Source organism: Mandrillus leucophaeus, unplaced genomic scaffold (assembly GCF_000951045.1).
Source record: "Mandrillus leucophaeus isolate KB7577 unplaced genomic scaffold, Mleu.le_1.0 Scaffold284, whole genome shotgun sequence".
Lineage (NCBI taxonomy): Eukaryota > Metazoa > Chordata > Mammalia > Primates > Cercopithecidae > Mandrillus > Mandrillus leucophaeus.
This window is the reverse complement of record NW_012102965.1, coordinates 2,824,395-2,849,029: the sequence shown is the minus strand read 5'-3', so window position 1 is coordinate 2,849,029 and position 24,635 is coordinate 2,824,395. Positions and strand designations below refer to the sequence as shown.

The 24,635-nt window shown below is 35.3% G+C and overlaps 1 protein-coding gene and 1 pseudogene across 1 annotated transcript in view; both read right to left on the bottom strand.

Annotated features, from left to right (window-relative positions):
* RAVER2 (ribonucleoprotein, PTB-binding 2) overlaps positions 1 to 24,635 on the bottom strand; it is a 69,915-nt gene that overhangs the window by 19,281 nt on the left and 25,999 nt on the right. The window contains exons 4-8 of the mRNA XM_011985476.1: positions 22,243 to 22,369; positions 9,253 to 9,338; positions 7,459 to 7,524; positions 7,192 to 7,306; positions 4,887 to 5,155 (exon numbers count right to left, since the gene is read on the bottom strand). Of these exons, the coding sequence (XP_011840866.1) occupies positions 4,887 to 5,155; positions 7,192 to 7,306; positions 7,459 to 7,524; positions 9,253 to 9,338; positions 22,243 to 22,369 (663 nt within the window). The remainder of the gene's footprint in view (positions 1 to 4,886; positions 5,156 to 7,191; positions 7,307 to 7,458; positions 7,525 to 9,252; positions 9,339 to 22,242; positions 22,370 to 24,635) is intronic.
* Positions 10,628 to 11,044, bottom strand: LOC105543513 (annotated as a pseudogene).

Here is a 24,635-nt window from a genome sequence, read left to right as displayed (position 1 = left end):
TTGAGATGGAATCTCACTCTATTGCCCAGGTTGGAGTGCAATGGTGCAATCTCAGCTCATGGAAACCTCCACCTCCCGGGTTCAAGCGATTCTCCTGCTTCTGCTTCCTGAGTAGCTGGGATTACAGAACCGCACCACCACACCTGGCTAATTTTTTAATATTTTTTGTAGAGATGGGGTTTCACCATGTTGGCCAGGCTGGTCTCGAACTCCTGATCTTAGTGATGCCCCCACTTTGGCCTCCCAAAGTGCTGGGATGACAGGCGTGACCAACTGCGCCTGGCCTGTTATCAATATTTTTATTGAGATTTTTATTTTATATTTTATGACCAAATAACAAAAGCAAAGCTTATTTACCTCTGGTACTAAATATAATGTCAAACAAAATAAATGAGTTTAATAAACTCCAACTCCACATTTAGATGATGCTAGAAACACACATTTCTTCAAAATGTATATCAGTATATTTTTATGTAATTAGTTAGGTGTAAGGATTCTAGTACAGTTGACCCTTGAAACAACATGGGGGTTAGTAGTGCCAACCCCCTACATAGTGGAAAAATCTATGTATAACCCTTGACTACCCAAAAACTTAACTACTAATAGCCTACTGTTAACTAGAAGCCTTACCAATAGCAAACAATTCACATGTATTTTGTATGTTACATATGTTATACACTTTTTTTTTTACATTAAAGGTGGAGAAAAGAAAATATTAAGAAAACCATAAAACATTTACAGTACTGTAGTATTTATCAATACCATAAATTATGTCATTTGTTTACAATATGGATCTGTCTGAAATGGTGGACAAGAGCAGCTACAGACCTCAATCTGTGGTATTCATCAAGCAATTCGACTTTTTCCTATAATGTCATGACACTGCTTCTTGAGAGCCCTTCTAGTACCACTAGTGGCATTTTTATGGATCATAGGTGTTATTCAAGGTTTATGGTATTGCACTAATCATGATGAAAAATATGCAAGCATGATGAGACATCACTTTTTACTGCAATAAGCAATTTACTGGAGAGATGAATGGCTCACATGGAGATGATTAGCAACACACAGCATTTTAAGTGGATACTCTCAACACTTGAGCTCATCGCAATAGCAACAGGAAGTAGGTACAAAATTATCACAGTAGTACAGTATATACTACAGTTAATTTTATGCAGTTATGATTTAATACTGCATCTTTATTTTGGTTTACATTTCTTTTGACTGAATGGTGCCATGTACTGTCTGTAAGTATGTATGTCATGTATGCTAAATTTTAACTTTTTAATAATAGGTTTCAGTATATATTATGGTAGTAAATTACAAACTAGACTAATATCTACATATATTTTATGCATTCATGACATACATAACTTTTTCTTAATTTTTCAATATTTCTAGGCTATGGGGTTCATTTGTGAGTTTTTTCAAACTTTTTAAATTTCCAAAAAACTTCCCACTATATTTCTTGGAAAATATCCAAGTATAAGTGGACCTGTGCAGTTAAAACCTGTGTTTTCTAGGGTCAACTGTATATAGAAAACTCCCAAAAACTCAACAATGACAACAAAAACGAACCTGATTTAAAATGGGCAAAAACTTCAATAGACATTTCTCCAAAGAAAATATACAGATGACTAATAAACACACACAAAAATGCTCAGCATCACTAATCATTAGGGAAATGCAAATCAAAACCACAATGAGATACCACTTCACAACCACTGGGATGGCTACGACTACGAACTGAATGTTTAAGTCTCCCCAGAATTCATATGTTGAAATGCTAAGCCTCAATGTGATGGTCTCAGAAGGTGGGGCCTTTGAAAGGTAATGAGGTCATGAAAGTAGAGCCCTCAAGAGTGGGATTAGCGCTCCTATAAGAAGAGACATGAAAGGGCTTGCTCCAGCTCTCTACCATGTGAAAATGGAACGAAAAGATGGTCTTCTGAAAACCAGGAACAGTATCCTCATCAACACTGGATTTGCTGGCACCTTCTCTTAGAACTCCCAGCCTCTCAAACTGTGAGAAATAAATGTTTGTTATTTAAATCACCCAGTCTATGGTATTTTTGTTACAAACAGCTAAAACAGAAAACAAGTGTTGGTGAGCATGTTGGAAAATTAGAATCCCTGTGCACTGCTGGCAGGAATGTAAAATGGTGCAGCTGCTGTGGAAAAACGGATGACAGTTCCAACAAAAATTAAACATGCATTATGGTATGATCCGGCAATTCCATTTCTGGGTATATACCCCAAAGAATCGAAAGCAGGGACTCAGATACCAATGTTCACAGCAGCATTATTCACAATAAAAGGTAGAAACAACCCACATGTCCATGGATGGCTGAATTAAAACACGGTATATATGTACAATGGAATATTATTCAGCCTTAGAAAAGAAGGAAATTTGGATACATGCTACAACATGGATGAACCTAGAAAACATTATGCTAAGTGAACTAAGCTACACACAGAAGGACAAATATTGTGTCACCTAGGTACCTAGAATAGTCAAATTCATAAAGACAAAAGTAGAAACAGTGGTTACCCAGGCTAGTGGGAGGGAAAAAGGGAGAGTTATTATTTAACAGGTGCAGGTTTCAGTATGAGATGACAAAAAAGTTTTGGAGATGGAGAGCAATGATGCTGCACAACACTGTAAATGTACTTAATACCACAGTACTCTACACTTAAAATGGTAAATTTTATGTTACGTATATTTTAATTTTACCACAATAAACAGAAACTGGATATTATCCCTGTCTCCCTGAATAAAATTCTCAAAGGTTGGGAGTTAGAGTCCAAATCTCTCCCTTTTTTTTTTTTTTTTTTTTTTGCACTAGAGGTGATTCTGGAAACAAAAAGGTAGATTCAAGACTTACTGGCCAACACAATATTAAAGATGCAGTTCTAAACATCTAAAGCAAAGTTAAACTAATTATTTCAGCCAAGTCTAAAATCTCACAGTTAGAAAACACTGAGGTTACCTGGTCCAACCCCTACTGAGAGGAAGAGGGATCATTTATATTAACACAACATCCTATACAGATGCTCACCTGGGGTCTGCTTAATTGCTTTTGGTGATATGACAGTCACATCTTTGTGAAATAAACTTTCTCTCTGCTTAAAAGCTTGAATCGTTCTTCCTTATATTAAGCCTAAATCTGCTTTATTGTATGTTGTACTTAATAGGTAGTTCTGCCCACTGGAGGTACACATAATACCATATGACTACTCTTTAAATAGGTTTAACAATGTATATGTTTGGTTGTCTCTTTCCAGGTTACATATATCCACTTCTCCTGAATTCTTCTTCACAGGACTTATTTTCCAGAACCTGCCCCTATTTTGGCTGTCTTCTTGTAGACAGACTCATTTGCCCATTTTGTGAATCACCTAAAATCCACAGTTCTTCTAAAGACTCTGATGCTTGCAGTGAACTAAAGATTGCAAAGAGATATGAAGTATTCACATACAAGTTTTATTTGTGCAGTTTCCCTCAATGACCCAAGCAATGAACACTGCAGATAAATTTTTAAAATTTATTCTATAAAGAACTGACGGCCAGGCGCAATGGCTCACACCTGTAATAGCAGCACTTTGGGAGGCCGAGGTGGGAAGATCACCTGAGCTCAGGAGTTCAAGACCAGTCTGGCCAACATGGTGAAACCCCATCTCTACTAAAAATACAAAAATCTGTCAGGAATGGTGGTGCGTGCATGTAGTCCCAGCTACTTGGGAGGCTGGGGCAGGGGAACCGTTGAACCCAGGAGGTGGAGGTTGCAGTGAGCCAAGGTCACGTCGCTGCACTCCAGCCTGGGTGACATAGCAAGACTTCATCTCAAAAAAAATAAATAAAATAAAAAAAGTAAAAAATAAAAAAATTTTAAAAAGAGAGAACTGCCTTAGCTTTCTCAATGTACAATTGTAGGGCATTCTAGTCATACTTCTTGCTATGGCTAGGTAACACTAAAATCTCTTATAAATTCAGTATTATTATTTTGACATTTGAATACAAGAAACTACATAGATTTTCTTCCTTACAAACTGCTTAAGCCTAAGTTTTATACCACTTACAGACCACAGTGTATTTTGGGGTACAAATATAATAAAAATTAGATGTACTTTAGTCTACCTACTTATTACAACATTTATAAATATCAGTGGTATATTAACCAATAAAATGATTGGGTAAACACTTCCAGAATTAAAAGAAAGACCAGATTAGTTTGAACAGACCAGAGTTTAATAGCTGGTTTTGATATTTTCCAGATAAAATTTGTTCTGCCTTTAAATATTAAAATACTTTAGCTACTAAATACATATTTAAGATACACAAAAAGTATATTTTAAAGAACAGCATTAACACGTACTTAGCCTTACAAATAACATTACTATGTAAGTGAATAAGTATTGATACTAAGCTTTTTCAAACTAAAAAATTCTGAACTTAAATTAGTTTATATCTTATATTTAAAATATCAAGTATTTCTGAAAACCATGTATGTCACAAACTTTTTGGAAATTCCTTATTCTCTTATAAGGAATAAAGAATCCACATATAAATTATTTGTAAGAGACATAACTCATTTTACACAAATTAAAATTACTTTACTTACAAACTGGCAAATAATTAAGGTAGTCCCAAATGCCAGTTAGCGTAACTTATCAAAAAATGGATTTTTTGTTTGCTTATTTTTAATAACATTTTTTAAAAAAAATTGCAAACAGATTTTGCAATGTTTTCTTCAATTTTGAGAAGTAAATGTAAACTATGAGAAAGTCATCATTTCATTGACATGACAATTTAAGATACAATTTAAATGGAATATATATACATACGTAGGTATATACACATCTGTGTGCACACAAAGTTTTCTTACCCCTGAACTTATCTCTGTGCCTTTTGGCTGGCTTTGCTGCTGCTTATGGTGTCCCGCCAGCAAGCTTCCAGCAGCAAGGTTTGGAAAGCTCTGAAGATAAGGCTGCGACCCTGAGAAATTTCCTTCTGCCATTCCCACCGTGGCTGGCTGTTTCTCCTGAGTATTACTGTGCCCTGGCCCAGCATGTCCAGCAATGTGCTGATTTGGAAAGAATGGTAACATGCCCATTCCAGCTGTTATCGTTGTTTGAGTTGGAATCAGGCTAGATGCTGTAGCAAACCACAAATGCAAAAAGCTTTTAGTTAGAAAATATTTATTCGCAATAGTCCTTTTGATTTTGTTAAGTTATGAGCAAAATGCAGAGAAACCAATTTGTACCTGTTAGATAACAGCAAAAGGTAAGGTTAGAGGTTGTTAATTAGTGGGCTCCTTTATGAAAAAACAAAAATCTACAATAGTAATAATGCTCTTATTTTCAGCAACTTTCAGGGTAACCTCAAATATATGAAATTTTTAAGTTTTTAAATTCTATATATAATTGTTAATTGGCATTTAAGCTATATTAGTGCTTTTTAAAATGCCCATTCATTGCAGCTTCACTGTTTCCATAACTGATGGAAATAATTAAGTTTTAAGTTTAAAAAGTTATCTGAAAGTAAAATTTAATGAAGTTTGACTGAATCCAATAATAAATTTGGTTAGCTGGCTTCCATTAGCTCATGAGAGCTATTAATACACACCTCCTCCCAGCTATTGAGTTAAATGTCTTCATATTGGTAACCTGAAATCAGTCACAGTTGGAGTATTCACAAACAGAAATGCACAAATGCTACAAATCAAGACGTTTTTTCAACCTAGAGAGCTTGTTGTTAAACACTTATCAGTATATCACTGGCTTCTTTCTTTAAATGAGTATTTGTTAACAGATAAGCACTAAATTTAATACATGAAAGTTTTATGTTTTTATTTATAGAAAATAACAAGAAATTCTGGGAGAAATAAAAGCAGTTTTTTTGTTTTTTGAGTCAGGGTCCCACTCCCATCGCCAATCATGGCTCACTGCAGCCTCGACTTCCTGGGCTAAGGTGATTCTCCCACCTCAGCCTCCTGAGTAGCTGGGACCACAGGCGTGTGCAACCATGCCTGGTTAATTTTTTGTATTTTAGTAGAGTCAGGGTTTTGTCATGTTGCCCAGGCTGGCAACATTCCTATTAAAAGTTTTAATAGGAAAATTCTGAACCGTTCCACTTTTTAAAAAATCTACAGGTCAAAATTAAATGGAAAAAGCTAATTTTGACAACTAAGATTTACCATTTTATAAATTTACTAAACAAATTTCTTCAATTATTTTTAGTAATAATCATTTAGAGATGGATGCTTTGGTTCCCCTAATGTTTAGAATATAGTTATCTGGACACTATTCAATGTTCTTAAAGCAGCATATACTAAAGTAAATAGTTTATTAGTTAATTCAACACAAATAATACACATTTACATAAGCTTTTAGACATGGAAAATTTAATTTTTTGGAAAGACAGACCCCATGATATCACAAAATTTCTTCACTGGCTTAACTTTTGTCCAGTCAATTTCAACAGTCAGAACTAAGTTATTTGATTACTGGACAAAACGTTAAGTAAGCTGCCCATATTTAATTGACTTTTTAAAAAAATTTTTGGTGGACCTTCTGTTTTTACTCAGCATGCTCACTTCTAAGCAAATTTCAATTAAGCTTCAAGCTGAAAATGCGCCCTTCAAAATCACATTCAAATAAGAAGTCTTAGTATAACACCATGCTCCTGTTTTCCTGCCAAAAAAGCTATTTTGTTTGCCATGTTTTTAGAAGCACATAGTACACACATTAGTTTTCTTTGACTACTGATTTAGGGGTTCAATTTTTTTAAATAATACAAATAAATAATCAAACTTTAAATATATAAATACTAGATTTTTAAAAATAAAAGTGAAAGGTTTCTTATCCCAAATGGATCCATATGTGCTGTCAGCCCAGTGGGCAGCATGTCAGTCTCAAAGGGATCTGTGTCTTTGCCTTGCACTGCTGTGAACCTGCATAAAATATTAAAGCATATCCAACAGGGAAAGTCTTATCTTGGCATGGAAGCAAGTCCATCAGTAACTTACCAATATTCAAAATAGAAAAAGCCAAGAGGGTTCTCAAAATTTTAAATGACTAAATAAAACTCAAATTTGACCTCCCTGTAAATAAAAGGAGAACATAAGTAAACTATCTTTAAATCTCAAACCTGACTGTTTACTGACTTCTCAGTAAATACACATCATTTACTTTTATGTGCTTCTCCATGATGATGTCCCAACTCCTTTTTCAATGGAAGCACTGACCCTATCCCTAGCGCAGTCTGAAATACCACAGCTGGGGGCTCTCCAAGTAAGCCGGGTTTCTACAAAAGAAGAAAAAAAGGTAAGACCCATGGCCATAAGATATAACCTAAAAAAACTTACACATGTGAAAATTCATAAACAACCTGATCCACAACCTGATTCTAGAAAAGAAATGAACTGATTCTAAAAGAAAAAATGATATCATACTTACATTATTAGTATGAATATTCTCAAACTTCATTAATTGTTGTTGTGCCAGTGGTATATGAGAAAGATTCTGAAGGAATAAATTAGAAGTATTACCCATAACTGAGCTCTGTGAAAATGACAAAACGTTGTTAGTTTAATTTTGAAAAGCTACATGTTGTATAACCCGATTCATTTTAAAGTTCAATTCTCCAGTCGATCTGAGTAAAAGTAATTGCTTCTAAACATAATATTTCACTTTCCAACTTAACAGGCAAAGTTAGTTAATTCTTTTAATAATATACAAGGGGGGCCATGCAGTCATGAAATTAATTCTACATTCTTTCATCCTTCCTTCCCTCCTCTCACCCCTTTTTGGTTTCAATGACAGTGACATTCTATTCATTCATTTATTTATTCATTTAATCATTCAACAAAGATTTATTGAGCACTTTCTATGTGCCAGGCACTGTGCTACTTAGTGAGAAGTACAATAAGATCTGCCCTCATAGATCTCACAGTCCCCTAAGGAAGGGAGCCATTAATTAATAAAAATAAAAAAACCCCACATGATTACACATGATAATCATATGAAGGAAAAATGCACGGGGCTATGAGAACAAATAGTGGAGGAATGTTATTTAGCCTGGTCGATTCAAGGAAGGTTTCTTGGAGGAACTAATTCTTGTACTGCAATCTGAAGGCTGTAGTTGAAGTCTGGGAGGGAATTAGGTGATGTTGGGGTGGGAAGCATTCGCATTCCAGGAAGAAGGACCAGCAGAAGAAAAGACCGAAGGAGGAGAAAACAAAGTCCTTTGAGGACCAAAACCAGGCTGTGGTAGTGGGACAGTGATGTGTAGTGAGCTGAGAGGCAGGAGGAGCTAGCTCAAATGTATGGGCCTTAAAGGTAAAGCATTTTGGTCTTTCTCTTAAAATACAGGGAATATTATCAACACTCTGAACTTCCCCTCTCATATTACTCTTCACTCCTTATTGTAATTAACTGTTTAATGTGTTGTCCCTACTGGTTGAAATTCTATAATAACATAGACTTTAAATGTTACATTCCACACAGTAGCCTCAATGATTAGCACAATGTCTAATACATATATGTCAGATACTCAATAAAATACACTGAGTAAATGAATGAATAAAAACTCCATAATGTATCACCAAGTCCTGTGTTAGATTCTAAGGATGAAAAATAAAAGCCGGATTTAGGACCAGATATTCATTCATTCAACTTATATTAAGCATCTATTATATATTGTTTGATTTGTAATTAGAATTCTATATTCTTAAACAGTACCTGAAATTAATGAGTAATGCTTATCTCTAATATTACAGACATTTAAATCTATAAACACACATTTAAAATATTTATCTAAAAAAAGTAGGAAACATATACTCTATTCTCATATACATGAGCTGTTTTTTATAATATTCATTAAATTTTAGGAATTAAGAGTTACTGTTCATTTATATTTTCTTTCTAGAAATACTTTTTTGAGTTAAGACCACATAAGAAGCCCTGTTTTGAACAAATGATTTATTATCTCGAAAAAATATACCACTTTCCTTCTCAATGCCATACAAATTGGAATCAATAATATTTATTGTGGTATATAACTACTGCTTTGGTTAGCTTAATTGAATCTGATGTACTCATTAAGTTATAATTTTACATAGCTATACTTATTAAAGATTTTCTTTAAAAGCAAAATACTCATTTAATTTCTTGAGAACTTTAAGTGTTACGAACAAACAAGATATTCACTCCAAATATTTAAAGCTTCAGTACTTAATGTTATTTATGTACCTGATGTGCTTTATTCAAATGTAAAAATGCAGGAGAGATGGATGGATTCATCAGATGTGGCAAGCTGTGAGGTGTCCCAAGAACGGCTTTGAGAAAATAAAAGTAAAAACTTTAATATATATATGGAATTAAAAATTTAAAAAAACCAAGCTTCGAAAAGGGTTAATGAATATTTCTTTAAACTATTAACAAATCCACTGAAAGTTCAATGACATAGTGACTTTGTCACTGGTCAAAAGTGACAGGCACCTTTCCCTGAGATTCAACCCTGGAATTTGTTTTAAAATTCAAAAGCCTTCTGCCATAATCGTAAAACTCCAAACCTAGGCTTAATCTTCTCTAGAATTTAGTGCAACAAAACATATCCACCTTTTAATAAGCACAATACTCATTTGAACCCATGTTATTTATTCAGTGGTTTTTTAGGTATTTCAGGCATTTTGGCAGAGGGTAGGAGTAGGGGACAAGATACAATCCTTGTCCTTGAAAAGCTTATATAAAATCCAATTGAGAAGACAATATATGTACACACAAATATTTACATAAAAAAATCAAAAGAAACTGCAAACTTGTACACAGACATAAAAAGAATAAATGGGAACAATACTCATAATCAAGTCTAAGAGTCTAAATACCAGAGTACGCTTCAAAAGGGATGTTTTTAGAACAGAAAACTTACAAAAGGGAGGCAGGGATGTGTCACAGATGTTTGAACCAGAGTGCCTCCATCTTGAATAGAAGTCAGGTAAAGTAAGGCTGAGACCTGCTGAGCTGCATTCCCAGTAAGTTAGGCATTCTAAGTTACAAGATGAGACAGGAGGTCGGCACAAGATACAGGTCACAAAGCCCTTGCTAATAAAACAGGGTGCAATAAAGAAGCCGGCTAAAACCTACCAAAACCAAGATGGCGACAAGAGTGACCTCTGGCCGTCCTCATTGCTACACTCCCAACAGCAACATGACAGTTTACAAATGCCATGGCGGCGTGTGAAATTTACCCTATATGGTCTAAAAAGGGGAGGAATCCTCCGTTCTGAGAATTGCCCACCATTTTCCTGGAAAACTCATGAATAATCCATCTCTTGCTTAGCATATAATCAAGATAATCAAGAAATAACCATAAAAATGGGCAACCAGTGGTCCATGCCTGTATGTCCAGGCTGCTATATGGAGCAGCCATTCTGTCTGTCTGTCTGTTTGTTTGTTTGTTTGTTTTTGATAGAGAGTCACACTCTATTTCCCAGGCTGGAGTGCAATGGCACGATCTCTGCTCACTGCAACCTCCGGCCTCCTGGGTTCAAGCAATTCTCCTGCCTCAGCCTCCCAAGTAGCTGGGATTACAGGCACTCACCACCATGCTCAGCTAACTTTTTTTTTTTAAGTACAATTTCCATTTTATTTTTCTCCAGAGAATAGTCTATCTCAGTCTTTAAGGACTCAGCTCCTTACATGGGCTTTGGTGGGGGATGTGGGGCAGCACCCACAGGTCTAAATTGGGGTGGGGGTGTTCGGTCTTTGTGGGCTTCACGAGATCGATTCCTGACTACTTTGCTGTGAATTGCACAACTCACACAGTAATGTAGCTTCACTACAGCTTGGGAAGCACATAGGCATCGAAGATGCTCGCTTCAGAAATGTCCCTGACTGCTGCGGCCTCCACTATGTTTCGAATGACGAATTTCTTAATGGCCTTGTCCTTGGGCAAGCATCAGGCACAGTTAGTGCAGTGAATAGGCTGCACGTGGCCACAGCCCTTTTTGGCACGACCATTGTTCCTTCTTTTCTTTGTCATCTTGGAAGCACGGACTGAAGAGAGCTAATTTTTGTATTTTACCAGAGACGAGGTTTCACCATGTTGGCCAGGCTGGTTTTGAACTCCTCACCTTGAGATCCACCCACCTTGGCCTCCCAAAGGGCTGGGATTACAGGCGTGAGCCACCGCGCCCGGCCTGGAGAAGCCATTCTTTATTCCTTTTCTTTCTTAATAAACTTGCTCTCACTTTAAAAAAAAAGGAGGGGGGGGGAGGATGTTTTTAGAATAGAGACACAAAAAGGACCATGAGACAGAAAATATATGAAGAAATTTAATCTAACTATTGTAAAACAACTGGAATAATCATAATATACAAAATTAGGCTGGGCACAGTGGCTCACACCTGTAATCCCAGCACTTTGGAAGGCCAAGGTGGGAGGATCATTTGAGGTCAGGAGTTCGAGACCAGCCTGGTCAACATGGTGAAACTCCGTCTCTATCAAAAATACAAAAATTAGCCAGGCATGGTGGCACATGCCTGTAATCCCAGCTACTTGGGAGGCAGAGGCAGGAGAACTGCTTGAGGCTGGGAGGCGGAGGTTGCAGTGAGCTGAGATCACGCCACTACACTCCAGCCTGGCTGACAGAGTGAGACTCCATTTCAAAATAATAATACATAAAATTATATATATATATAATATACAAACTCAGTGTACTAGTAACATCTTCTTGTAATATATATGTAGTAAAAGAAAAAAAACACTGTACTATGACAGGTGAAATAAATAAATGAATGAAATAAATCCTCATTCTAACCAAATTTTTTAGTATCCATCTAAGTCTACATTGGGACTGCCTCAGAAGACAAGAATGATATAACTTCTTGGTTTTCAGGAGTAGAATGATACCAGTGAGACAGCCATAGGAAACTATTTAATTCAACAGTTATCAATATTCTCTCTAGCAAAGGAGGAAGTGCCCAGAGTATGCAGGATTGGAGGGAATGTTTCATCCCAGAATAATTTCAGGAAAGTTATAATAATGTGAGGATACGTGGAAGAGGACTCATTTAGAATTCTATTATCTACTTCAATGAGAAAAAGGCATTTCTGAGTGGAAAACTGGTACACAGAAAATAACTCTTCTGCAAGTGATAGGGAATTAAGTGTGGAGAATTAGAGAAAATATTACTAGACTTAGACAAATAACTTCCGTATAGCCCCTTCAATAAATTATCCTGGGAAAATGGAATATTCATATGCAAAAGAATGAAACTAGACCCTTATCTCTCACCATATATAAAAACCAACTCAAAATGTATTAAACACTTAAATGCAAGGCTAAAAATTGTACAACTACTGGAAGAAAACATGGGGGAAACACTTGAGGACATTGATCTGGGCAAAGATGTTACGGGTCACACTTCACAAGCACAGGCAACAAAATCAAAAATAGACAAATGGGATTTTATCAAACTAAACAGCTTCTACACAATGAGGTAAACAATACGGTGAACACGTATAACTTGTAGAATGGGAGAAAATATTTGCAAATTATTCATGTGACATACGACTAATATCTAGAATATATACAGAACTCTAGCAATTCACAGCAAAAATAAAAATAAAAATAAAACCACCCCCATTAATCCAATTTAAAAATGGGCAAAGGATCTGAACAGATATTTCTCAGAAGCCATATAAATGACCAACAAGTATATGAAAAAATGTTCAACATCTGTATCATCAGTGAAATGTAAGTCAAAACCACAGTAAGATATCATCTCACCCTAATTAGAATGGCTAATTCTAATTATTAAAAAGACAAATAAATAATAAATGCTGGTGAGGATGTGGAAAAAAGGGAACTCTCTTACACTGCTGGAGGGAATGCCAATTAGTACAGCCATTATGGAAAACAGTATGATGGTTTCTCAAAAAAACAAATACAGAACTACCATATGGATCCAGCAATCCACTAAGGAATATTTATCCAAAGAAAAGGAAATCATGGCCAGGTGCAGTGGCTCACACCTGTAATCCCAGCACTTTGGGAGGCTGAGGTGAGTTGATCACTGAAGGTCAGGAGTTCGAGACCAGCCTGGCCAACATGGCGAAACCCTGTCTCTATTAAAAAACACAAAAATAGCAGGGTGCAGTGGTGCACGCCCGTAATCCTAGCTACTTGAGAAGCTGAGGCATGAAAATCGCTTGAACCCAGGAGGCAGAGGTTGCAGTGAGCTGAGATCATGCCACTGCACTCCAGCCTGAGCAACAGGGTGGGACTCTATCTCAAAAAACAAACAACAACAAACCAAAGAAAAGGAAATCTGTATCTTGAAGAGAGATCTGCATCCTGATGTTTATTGCAGCACTATTCACAGTAGCCAAGATATGGACTAAGTGTCCATCAACAGATGAATGGATAAAGAAAATGTGGTACATATACACAATGGAATACTATTCAGCCATAAGAAAAAAGGAAAGCTGGTCATTTGCAGCAACCTGGAGGACATTATATTAAGTGAAACAAGTCAGGCACATAAAGATAAATACTGCATGTTCTCCCTCATATACAGGAGCTAAAAAAGTTGAGTTCATAGAAGTTGAAGGTACAATCATGGTTATTAGAGTCTGGGAACAGAAGGCAAAACGGGATGATAGGAACAGGTTGGTTAATGAATACAAAATTACAGCTAGATAGGACAATTAAGTTTTCATGTTCTATAGTACTGTAGGGTGACTAAGTTAACAAACATTTATTGTATATTTTCAAATAGCTAAAAGAGAGGACTTTAAATGCTCCCAACACAAGGATATGATGAATGTTTTAGGTGGTTAATATGCTAATTACCTTCATTTGATTATTATAGATTATATACACATATTGGGCTATCAGTCTGTACCCCATAAATATGTATAATTATTACATGTCAATTAAAAATTTTTTAACGACAAGAACTTGAGTGGAGGAGTTAATTTTTTTTTAATTCTGTAGTTGAAGTACAAAAAGCAGAGCTTTTAAGACACATCCCTTCTTGTTAAATTAATGACCACCTGGGGAAATACATCTAAATTACAAAGCTCTAGATGTATTATCTATGAAAGATTAATAGAAGTCTCTTCCCTCAAAAAACTATTATGGAAACCACAAATAATAGATATCAAAACATTTTTAAAACTACATTACTTTAAAGTCACACATTATTGATGAAGTAGCTAGTAGTAACACTGCAAATATCAGAAAAGGATTTTCCAAGATAATAGAAAACACAAACCCACTTGGCAACTTAAAATATATTTTATTAAACATATAAACATCTATGGATAGATATGTTAATATTAATTTTTAAAAGCTGGTGGCTATCTTAATATAAAGAAATCCAGAGCAAAGGATATTACCAGGGATAAAGATCACCATTTTGTAATGATAAATGGGCCAATTAATCAAAAGGATACAACAATCTTAAATGTTTGTACACCAAATAACAAAGTTTCAAAATATATGAAGCAAAATTCACAGAACTGAAAGGAAAAGCAGACAAACCCAAAATTATGATTAAAAATTTCAACAACTTCTCTTCTTTTTCAGATCATCATTGCATTTTACTATAAAACACTGAAATATATTTTTCTTCACAGCTTTTACTGAACACAGTATCTTCCAGTTTATAACAACAACAGAAACAACAATCAGAATAAAAACAGTCTGAAAATGTCCATAGCATCTTGCCTACCTGCTCTTACCCTCTGCTTATGGCTAGGACTCCCATTATGCCCCATCCTCTCCTCAGTATAATCGATAGAATAAGTTGACAAAAGATCACTAAGGATGTAGGAGACATGAACACTATCAACCATGTTGATCTAACTGACACGTATAGAACACTCCACATCCAGTAAGAGTAGAATACACATTCTTCTCAAGTGTCCATGGAATATTTGCCAATACAGCCTGTATTCTGAACCATGAAACAAGTCTAAATTCTAATTTATAAATTTAAGTTGTACAAAGTATCTTCTCTGAATACAAGTGAATTAAATTAGGTATCAATAACAAAAAAAAAAACTAGAAAATCTCCAAATTTTGGAACTTAAGTGACACTTACAAGTAACCAATGGACCAAATATACCAAAATGGAAACCAAAAAGTATTCTGAAATGAATGAAAATAATATAACATTCAAAATTTATGAGATACAGTGTTTAGAAGGGAATGTGTAATACTAAACACATTAAAAGAAAGGTCTCAAGTGAATAATCTAGTTTTACTTTAAAAAACCAGAAAAGGAAGAACAAAATATGTCCAAAGTAAGCAGAGAGAAATAAAGTGGAAATCAATGAAATAAAAAACAGACAACAACCAGAGAAAGTCAATGAAAACAAAAGCCAGCTCCCTGGAACAATCAGTAATACTGATAAACCTTTTGCCAGACTTATCAGGAAGAAAGAGAGAAGACAAAAATATCAGGAATGTGAAACAGCCATCACTATAGATCCTGCAGAGATTAAAGAACAATAAGGAAATACTATGAACAATGTTATGCCAATAAATTTGATAACTTACACAAAATAGATAATTTCCTTGAAAGATACAAACTAGTAAAGCTCACTTAAGAACAACAATATCCTGAAATAGCTCTTATATGTTAAAGAAATTAAATGTGTAAAAATCTTCCTTAAAAAATTCAACACAGCTGATTTCACTAGCGAATTCTACCAAACATATGAGCAAGAAATAATAGCACTGAACACAAACTCTTCTGATGACTGAAGAGAGGGAATATTTTCCAAATTGTTCCATGAGGGCAGCATAACAAAACCAGAAAATACATTACAAAGGAAGAAAACTACAGACCAATATACCTCATAAACATAGGTGCAAAAATTTCAAACTAAGTGTTATTAAATCAAATTCAACAATATATAAAAAAGATTATAATATGCTATAACTAAGTGAGGTTTATCCTAAGAATAAAAGGTTGATATAACATTCAAAAATCATCAATGTAATATATCATGTTGACAGACAGGAGAAGTATATGATCATCTCGATATATGGAGAAAGCATTCAACAAATTCCAGCAATCATCATGCTAAAACTCGGCAATTAGAAATAGATGGCAAATTCCCCAGCTTAATAAAAGAAATCTGTGAAAAAAACTCTAGCTAAGATAATACTTAATCATCAAAGAATGAATGCCTTCTCCATGAGATCAGAAATGAGGCAAGGATGTCTGCTCTCACCAGTTCTATGCACAATTACAGTGGAATTTCTATCTAATGCAAAAAAGCAAGGAAAAAAATAGAAGCCATATATGTTGGAAAGAAAGAAGTAAAATTGTGTTTATTTGTAGATAACATAATCACCTACATAGAAAATCCCAACAAAAACCTACTAGAAATAATAAGTGAGTTTAGCGAGACTGTAGGATGTAAGATAAATATGTATTTAATCAGTTATACTTCTATATGCTAACAACTAGCAATAGGACATTGAAATTAAGACAGCAGTACCATTTAAAATAACATCAAAAAATATGAAATACTGTGAATAAATCTGACCAAAGATGTATAAGATTTGTATTCTGAAAACAATAAAACATTGTTGGGAGAAATAAAATATTGCCTCAAAATAATTGAAAAGATATACCATACTTATCGATCAGAAGCCTCAGAATTGTTGTGAATTCTGCCTAAATTAGCATACAAATCAACACAATCTCAATCAAAATCCCAGCTGACATTTTTCATAGAAATTGGCACTCTGATTCTAAAATTTATAAGCCAGTGCAAAGAACCTGGAATAGCCAAAACAACTTTGAAAAAGAAGAATAAAGTTGAAGCTTATACCTAACTGATTTCAGGATTTATTACACATGTATTTTGGTATACAGACAGTATTGATATAAAGACAGTACTTTATAAAGACAGACATTTAGATCAATGAACAGAGTTTAGTTATAGACTCATGCATATATGGTAAACTGATTTTTGGCAAATGTCAAAATATTCAATGAAACATAAGCTTTTTAAACAAATGATACTGGAATAACTGTATAACTATACATAAACAAAAAACATCTGGACTCTTACCTCATACTATAAACTAAAATTCACTCAAAATAGACCATAGACCTAAATATAGGGATTAAAATTATAAAACTTTCTCCAAGAAAACATACAAGAAAATCTTAGAAAACCTGAAATTGGCAAAGATTTCTCAAATATGACACAGTAAGTACAAATTATAAAAGAAAAAATAATAAATTGGATTTTGTCAAAATAAAACATTTTGCTCTTCAAAAGACACTGTTAAAAATATTTGCAAACCATATATCCAACAGACTACTTGTATGTAATATTAAAAAGCACTCTTACAACTTGACAAGAAGACAAACAACTCAGTTTTAACACGTACAAAATATTTGAAAAGACATATCATCAAAGATATAAAGATGACAAATAAGCACAATAAAAGATGCTCAAAATCATTAGTCAAAAGAAATATTCAAATTAAAACCACAGTAAGAGAGCACTATACATCCACTAGAAAGGCTAAAATTAAAAAGACCAACAGATCAAGTAGTGGCGGGGATACTGAGCAAACTGGAGCCCTAGAAACTGATGGTGAATATGTCAAATGGCTCAACCACATTGGAAAACAGCTAGGCAGTTTCTCACCACTTAAACATATATCTATCATATGACTCAGCCATTCCACAGGTAGTTATTTATCAAAGAGAATAAAAGCATAAGAAATAAAAGCATAAAGACTAGTACACAAGTGTCCATAGAGATTTCATTTGTAATGGCCTTGAACTGGAAATAATCCAGATGTCCATCAACAAATCAATGAATAAGCAAATTATAGAATGAAATACTACTCGGGAATAAAAAGAAAAACTACTACTAATCCATGTAACAACATGAACGAATCTCAAAACAGTAAGCTAAGTGAATGAAGCCAAACAGTACAGACTGTGTGATTCCTTTTATACCAGTTTCTACAAAATACAAACTGTAGTGACAGAAAGCAGATCAGTGGTTTCCTGGGGACAGGGTAGTGGATGGATTACAAATGCACAAAAGGAAGCTTTGGAGGGTAATTTATATGTCTATTATTTGATTGTGGTAAAGATTTCATGAATATATACATAACATCAAAATATATCAATTCGTACACTTCAAATACCTATAGTTTAATGTACATCAACTATACCTAAATTAAAGCTGTTTAAAAATACAGTTTATACTATCAAGTGATTACATAATAAATTAGGAACGTACACACATAAAGAAAAAAGTCTAGAATAATTACATTTATTGTATTTTTGAAGGCAGTTAAAAGGTCTAGATTGAAGAGAAAAGATCAGCTTAGTCAGAGTAACATAATCAAAATTGGACCTGGGAGGGAAATTAATCTAATAGCAGTTGGAGCTTCCATTTTAGTGGTAGAAATAGACAATAAATAAGTACATGTATAGTATATGTCAGTTGTTTTTAAAATTATACAATGATAAAGAAGCCAGGCAAGGGTATAAGAATTATAATTCTTTTTTTTTTTTTTGAGATGGAGTCTCGCTCTGTTGCCCAGGCCAGAGTGCAGTGGCACAATCTTGGCTCACTGCAACCTCCGCCTCCAGGGTTCAAGTCATTCTCCTGCCTCAGCCTCCCGAGTAGCTGAGACTACAAGTGCATGCCACCATGCCCAGCTAATTTTTGTACTTTTAGTAGAGATGGGGTTTCGCCACGTTGGCCAGGCTGATCTTGAACTCCTGACCTCAGGTGATCTGCCCACCTCAGTGTCCCAAAGTGCTGGGGTTATAGGCGTGAACTACCAAGAATTACAATTCTTTATCATTAATTTAGTTGGCTCAGAGAAGGCCTCTGTGAGGAGTTCAGGATATAGCATGGTTACAGTTAAGATACAGTAAAGGACATAGTAAAAGAAAAATAAATGGAATTTATTAACAAGACACTTTTTCTCAACATCAAGAAACTTTCCACACATTTTCCAGCTATGTATGTGCTCAAGTGAGGCAATGATTTAATCCTCTTCCCTTTCCACCCCACACAAGAAAAAGCTATGCTTGATGAAATAACTTCTGCATCAGTGTAATATTCAAACATCTTACTTAAAATCGAGAAAGCGCTAAGCATAAAGAAGCCTACTGCCATATGGCCATACACTAATCTGAGTAGAACAGCAGAGTGGAGAATATTTAGTCTTAGATGAAAAGAAGAGACAAAAATAATACTTGAGAGGAATTAGTAAAGATAGCCCAGAGTCCAAAGAGGCAGATGATACTTTCTAAAAGACCTAAGAATGTGGTATGCTTTAGACACTAATACATAATCTTGGACTGCATTAAGGGAAATATAATGATAATAGGAAGGAAATCCCACTGCATTCTGTGCTAATCAAAACCAATCTACAGAGTATGTTTGTGTCTGTGTACATCATATTTTGGTACAACCCGGAAGACCTAGACTACATCTACAAGAGAAAAACTTGTGGGGGATTTAAAGCACATGTCCTGTGACATGTTATGGAAAGTCAAATACAGAACTGTAATCTGCAAAGAGATATAAGATGCATAAAAAAAAAGAGTTGCAGAAAAAAATACCACCTCTATTTATGTTTACTTTCATCTTAAAAAAGGAAAACATTAGATTTGATCATTTCTAAATATATGGATTGACAATGGTTCATCTGTTTAATTGACATCTTTTACATTTATGGTATATATTGGGGCTCTGCTCAAAATTTATTTTACTGATAAAGTCGCATTGTAAAAAAAAGAACTGGTCTGGAGAAAAGAAGACAGGGAAAATAAAAAACGACTGAGGTTTCACGGTAGTTGTCTTCAAATATTAGGAGGCTTTTATTATGCAAGAAGGAATACATTTATCCTGTATTTCTTCAGAGGCAGAACCAGAATAAGTGGCTAAAAATTGCTTATATTAGTAATATAAAAACTTTCCAGTAAATGAAACTGTCAAACCAGGGAATAGGCTGCCTTGGGAAGTAATAAGCTTCTAATCCTTCATGTTGTCAAGACAAAAAAGAGTATCTCTATACCATTAAAATTGTAAAAGAGATATCTAATTGCATAATAGCCTGAGCCAGAAAACTACCAAAGCTGCTTCTTACACACAAATAATTATATGAAGTATTTAATATGAATACTGTTGTATAATAAAGAATTTGACTGGCCTTTGTCCCTGGTTCCTGAGAGGGAGACTCTAAATCCTTGGATTTTCCTGAGTTACAGGAGTGTCTTTGATATGCTACTGAGATAACTCATTATGGACCTATAGATAGCTTCCGGATGAGGGCCGGCTGTGCCAAAAGACCAACTCTATAAGGAGAGGTGGAGCTTTGCACCATGGGATATCAGCCTGACCTTCTAACTTCTAGGGAATGGAAGCAAAGTAGAGACTGAGTTCTATCATGGGGCCCATCAATCACACCGACATAGTGAAACTCCAATAAAAACTCTGGACATCGAGGTTCAGTAGAGATCCCCAGATGGAAAACATATTGATGTGTTGGGAGGGTGACATGGCCTGATTTGATGGGTAGAGGACACAGAAGCTCTGCATTCAAGACCCTTCAAGACTTTTCCCTAAGTGTATCTTCCCTTGCCTCTGTCCTTATGTACTCATAAGCATAGTGCTTTTGTAAGTTCTGTGAGCCAGTCTATTGAACTATTGAACCTGAGGGCATTGTGGGAACTCGCAAATTTGTAGTTAGCTGGTCAGAAGTGCACATGGCCTGGAAAATCCCCTGAACTTGCGTCAAGGTCTAAAGTGGGGGTAGCCATATGGAAGATTGAGCTCTTAACTTGTGGGGTCTGTGCTAACTCCAGGTAGTTACTGCCAGAATTGAAATGCAGCAGGTGAGCTGGTGTGAGACCAGTTGGGATGGAAACATAATAAATGAATTTAATATATTTGCTCTACACATATTTGCTCTGAACTTAAATGTTGAATACAGTAGATCCCCCTTATCAGCGAGCGATATGTTCCAAGACTCCCAGTGGATGCGTGAAACCATAAATAGTACCAAACCTTATATATGCTATGTTCAAATTTCTTTTTCCTTCTTCACAATTTCGTGGATGGAAAATTCATTCTTACTGCAGATCTTTGCAATTTCAGCACACATTTTGTTTTCCGTTATTAAGTTGGAAACGTTTTAACTTTTTCACTGAAAGGATGTACTTTGCAGCTTCTCTTTGTCATATCCAAACTGCCAGCATCACTACTCTTGTGCTTTGGGGCCATTATTAAAGAAAATAAGGGTTACTTGAACATAAGCACTACAATACCATGACAGGTGATGTGATAACTAACCAAGATGGCTACTAAGTGATTAATGGGTGGGTAACATATACAGAGTAGGTACACTGGACAGAGGGATAATTCATAGCCAAGGCAGGAGGAGCAGAACAGCAAAACATTTCATCACACTACTCAGGGTAGCATGCAATTTAAAACTTATAAGTAGTTTATTTTTGGAATGTTCCACTTAATATTTTCAGACTGCAGGTAACTAAACTGTGGAACACAAGAACACAGATAAGGGGAGACCAATGTATAGGCATTCATTTCCTCATAATGCTAAAACAGACACTTTTGTACATAAAAAGTTGTGCATTTCAAAATACACAGAAGGTAAGCTCTTACTACAGAAAGAATACTAAATAGGTAGATATTTAATGTATACTGATATTATAAAGATTTGCATAATACTTAGAAAATAATAATGTTTTCATCATTTGCTACAAAGTGAAACAATTTTACAACAAAAAGGGGAAGAACAAAGCGGAAACAAAAATTTGGCACTTTTCAACAAAATAATTCTGCTAAAAATATTAGATAGAAAAGTATTAATTCTTTGTGGATACAAATTATAACAATGTAGTGTGTTAACTATTACCTTGGTCTACAAATTCATGTCTACTAAGAGCTAAACAGAAGGTTTGATATTTAGCATTTATTAATAGTAAAAAAAACCCACATAAGCAGATTGTATATATCAAAAATAGTCAAAATATATCACCTCAGATTATTGATTAAAATTCATTAGCAGGTCCTAGAAAAATTTTTAAATTTTTATACTAATTTAAATATATTTTTCACAAATAAATGTATTTTTTCATATTTCACATGTGAAAAAATTAACTTCATGCTAACATTCTTTAATCAGTATACATACATGGTCCATACCTGGTTTAACAGCTCGTCCACATAACTGGGGCTGTAGAAGAACTTGCAACATGGCAGGGTTGTTTAAACTTTTCATAATTTGTACTGGATTTGGCTCTGGAAGTAAGCCCTTTTGATTACTGTGCATCTGCAATGAATATAGAAATAAGAAACATTAGAACAAGCATAAGTACAAAAGACATAATTTCAAAGGCTTTCTTCTAGAAATTCTCGTTCATCTGACAAGATCTATTTTATGATAAACATAATTTGATTTATATTATATATCTATTTTATACTCTCTACCACAGTTCTCAATTACACATACAGCAAAAAATCCTCATAGAACGTCTCAAGTAAATACCAACTGGCTTTAAGAGGACTGACAATTTAGTACAATGAGTCTCATCATATCATACAAATAGAAGGATGACAAGGGAATCTTAAGTTATTAATAACTTGTTAACACAATATGAATACTTTGATACTACAGAAGAGCCTTCTTATAATGTTGATTTAAAGTTTAATTGGCCAGGCAAAGTGGCTCACACCTGTAATCGTGGCACTTTGGGACGCTGAGGCGGGAGGATCACTTGAGCCCAAGAGGTCAAGATCAGCCTGGGTGACACAGTGAAACCCTGTTTCTGTATTTTACAAATAAAAACTTCAAATAAAAATAAAATGAAGTTTAATAATGTGGGTTGCCTTATAATTCAAAATCTTCTTATTATTTTATTTTATTTTTTGAGACGAGTCTCACTCTGTTGCCCAGGCTGGAGTGCAGTGGCGCCATCTCGGCTCACTGCAAGCTCCACCTCCCGAGTTCACACCATTCGCCTGCCTCAGCCTCCCAAGTAGCTGGGACTACAGGCGCCCGCCGCCACGCCCAGCCAATTTTTTGTATTTTTAGTAGAGATGGGGTTTCACCGTGTTAGCCAGGATGGTCTTGATCTCCTGACCTCGTGATCCACCCGCCTCGGCCTCCCAAAGTACTGGGATTACAGGCATTAGCCACCACGCTTGGCCCAAAATCTTCTCTTTTATAAAGGTCTTTACTTGATTAATTTAGTATGAGATTAAAATGAGCTGGCCTTACATACATGCAATTGAGTAGTTTCCTAAAAATATGAAATAATTTTCAGTTTTAAAAACCAGCTTGATGGACAGGGATATTAATATATATAATTACATAAAAGATAAAAACTTTTAGCTATGAGAAAACGGAGAACTGACAAGGACAACTGGAAACTTTTGCCAACCCAGATACTGCGAAATTGAGAGGGAGAAGGTGATGCATCCAAGAAACTGACATAAAGCCTGTGAGAAACCCCTAGGGAGATAGAAGATGTGAAGGTAAACATCAGCAGAGAGCATGAGAGTGCATGGGTCCACACACAGGATAATTCAGGGAAGGGCTTTTGAGTTGTGTTTGCCTTGAGAGAGCGTGGCTTTCTTGGCCAGGACAGCAAGGTGGGAAAAGAGCAGCATCAGCCCAGTGACAGCCATAGGACCAACGAACAGCAGGATGGCACGCAAGTGCAGAGACAATGGGGACAAGATAACACTAGGCGGGCAGACCAGCTGGTCACTGAAAACCTTCCCACCTCCCCGACCTTCTCAGGTCCTCCCACACCCACTCTGCAGGATAGAAGAGTTATAGCGGAGGAAGGAAGAACTTGGAGAAGAGCAGGGGTGGAAATGGAAATGAAGAGAGGCTCTCTAAGGTGCAGGGCTGCCTGGCTGGGGTAGGAAAAGTGCTGGGCTCAAGCCTAGATGGTGAAGGCAGAACTTCTCTGCCCTGAGGTCCTTGCCTGCCTTCCCTAAACCCTAGCTAAGACCAGGCTTTAGCTTCCCTCTGTCCATCCCCCTCCCCACAACCTCTAAACAGTGACATACAGAAAGGTGATAGCCCCCACAGGAAATTTATATTCATACATTCAAAAGAAAAATAGCTCGACATTTGGAGAATGCAGTCACTAAGAAATAAAAGCAACAAACTGAACCACCTATAAGACAGAAAGCAGAATCATGAATGGGAAATAATAAGAATGTCAAATAAATGTAATAGACATTACAAAAATAAAATGGATTTTTACTCATAACATGAAGGAAGGACATGCAGTTATAAAGAATAACCACTGAGAAATGCTAGATTATGAAAAACATTAAGTATTGAGAAAAAATAATAGCAGCCCTCACTTACTATAGACTTGGCATTGTTCTAAACACTTTACATGAATTAGATCATTTAATCCTCAAAAAGCCAATTCTATGAAGTTGGTATTATCTCCATTCTATAGATAAAGAAACTGAAGGAATTCATGAAGCATTATTATTACCCTGTGCTTTAACAGATAGGTTAAATAGTAGAATACATGTGACTAAAAAACAAAATAGTAATTTTTTTTTTTTTT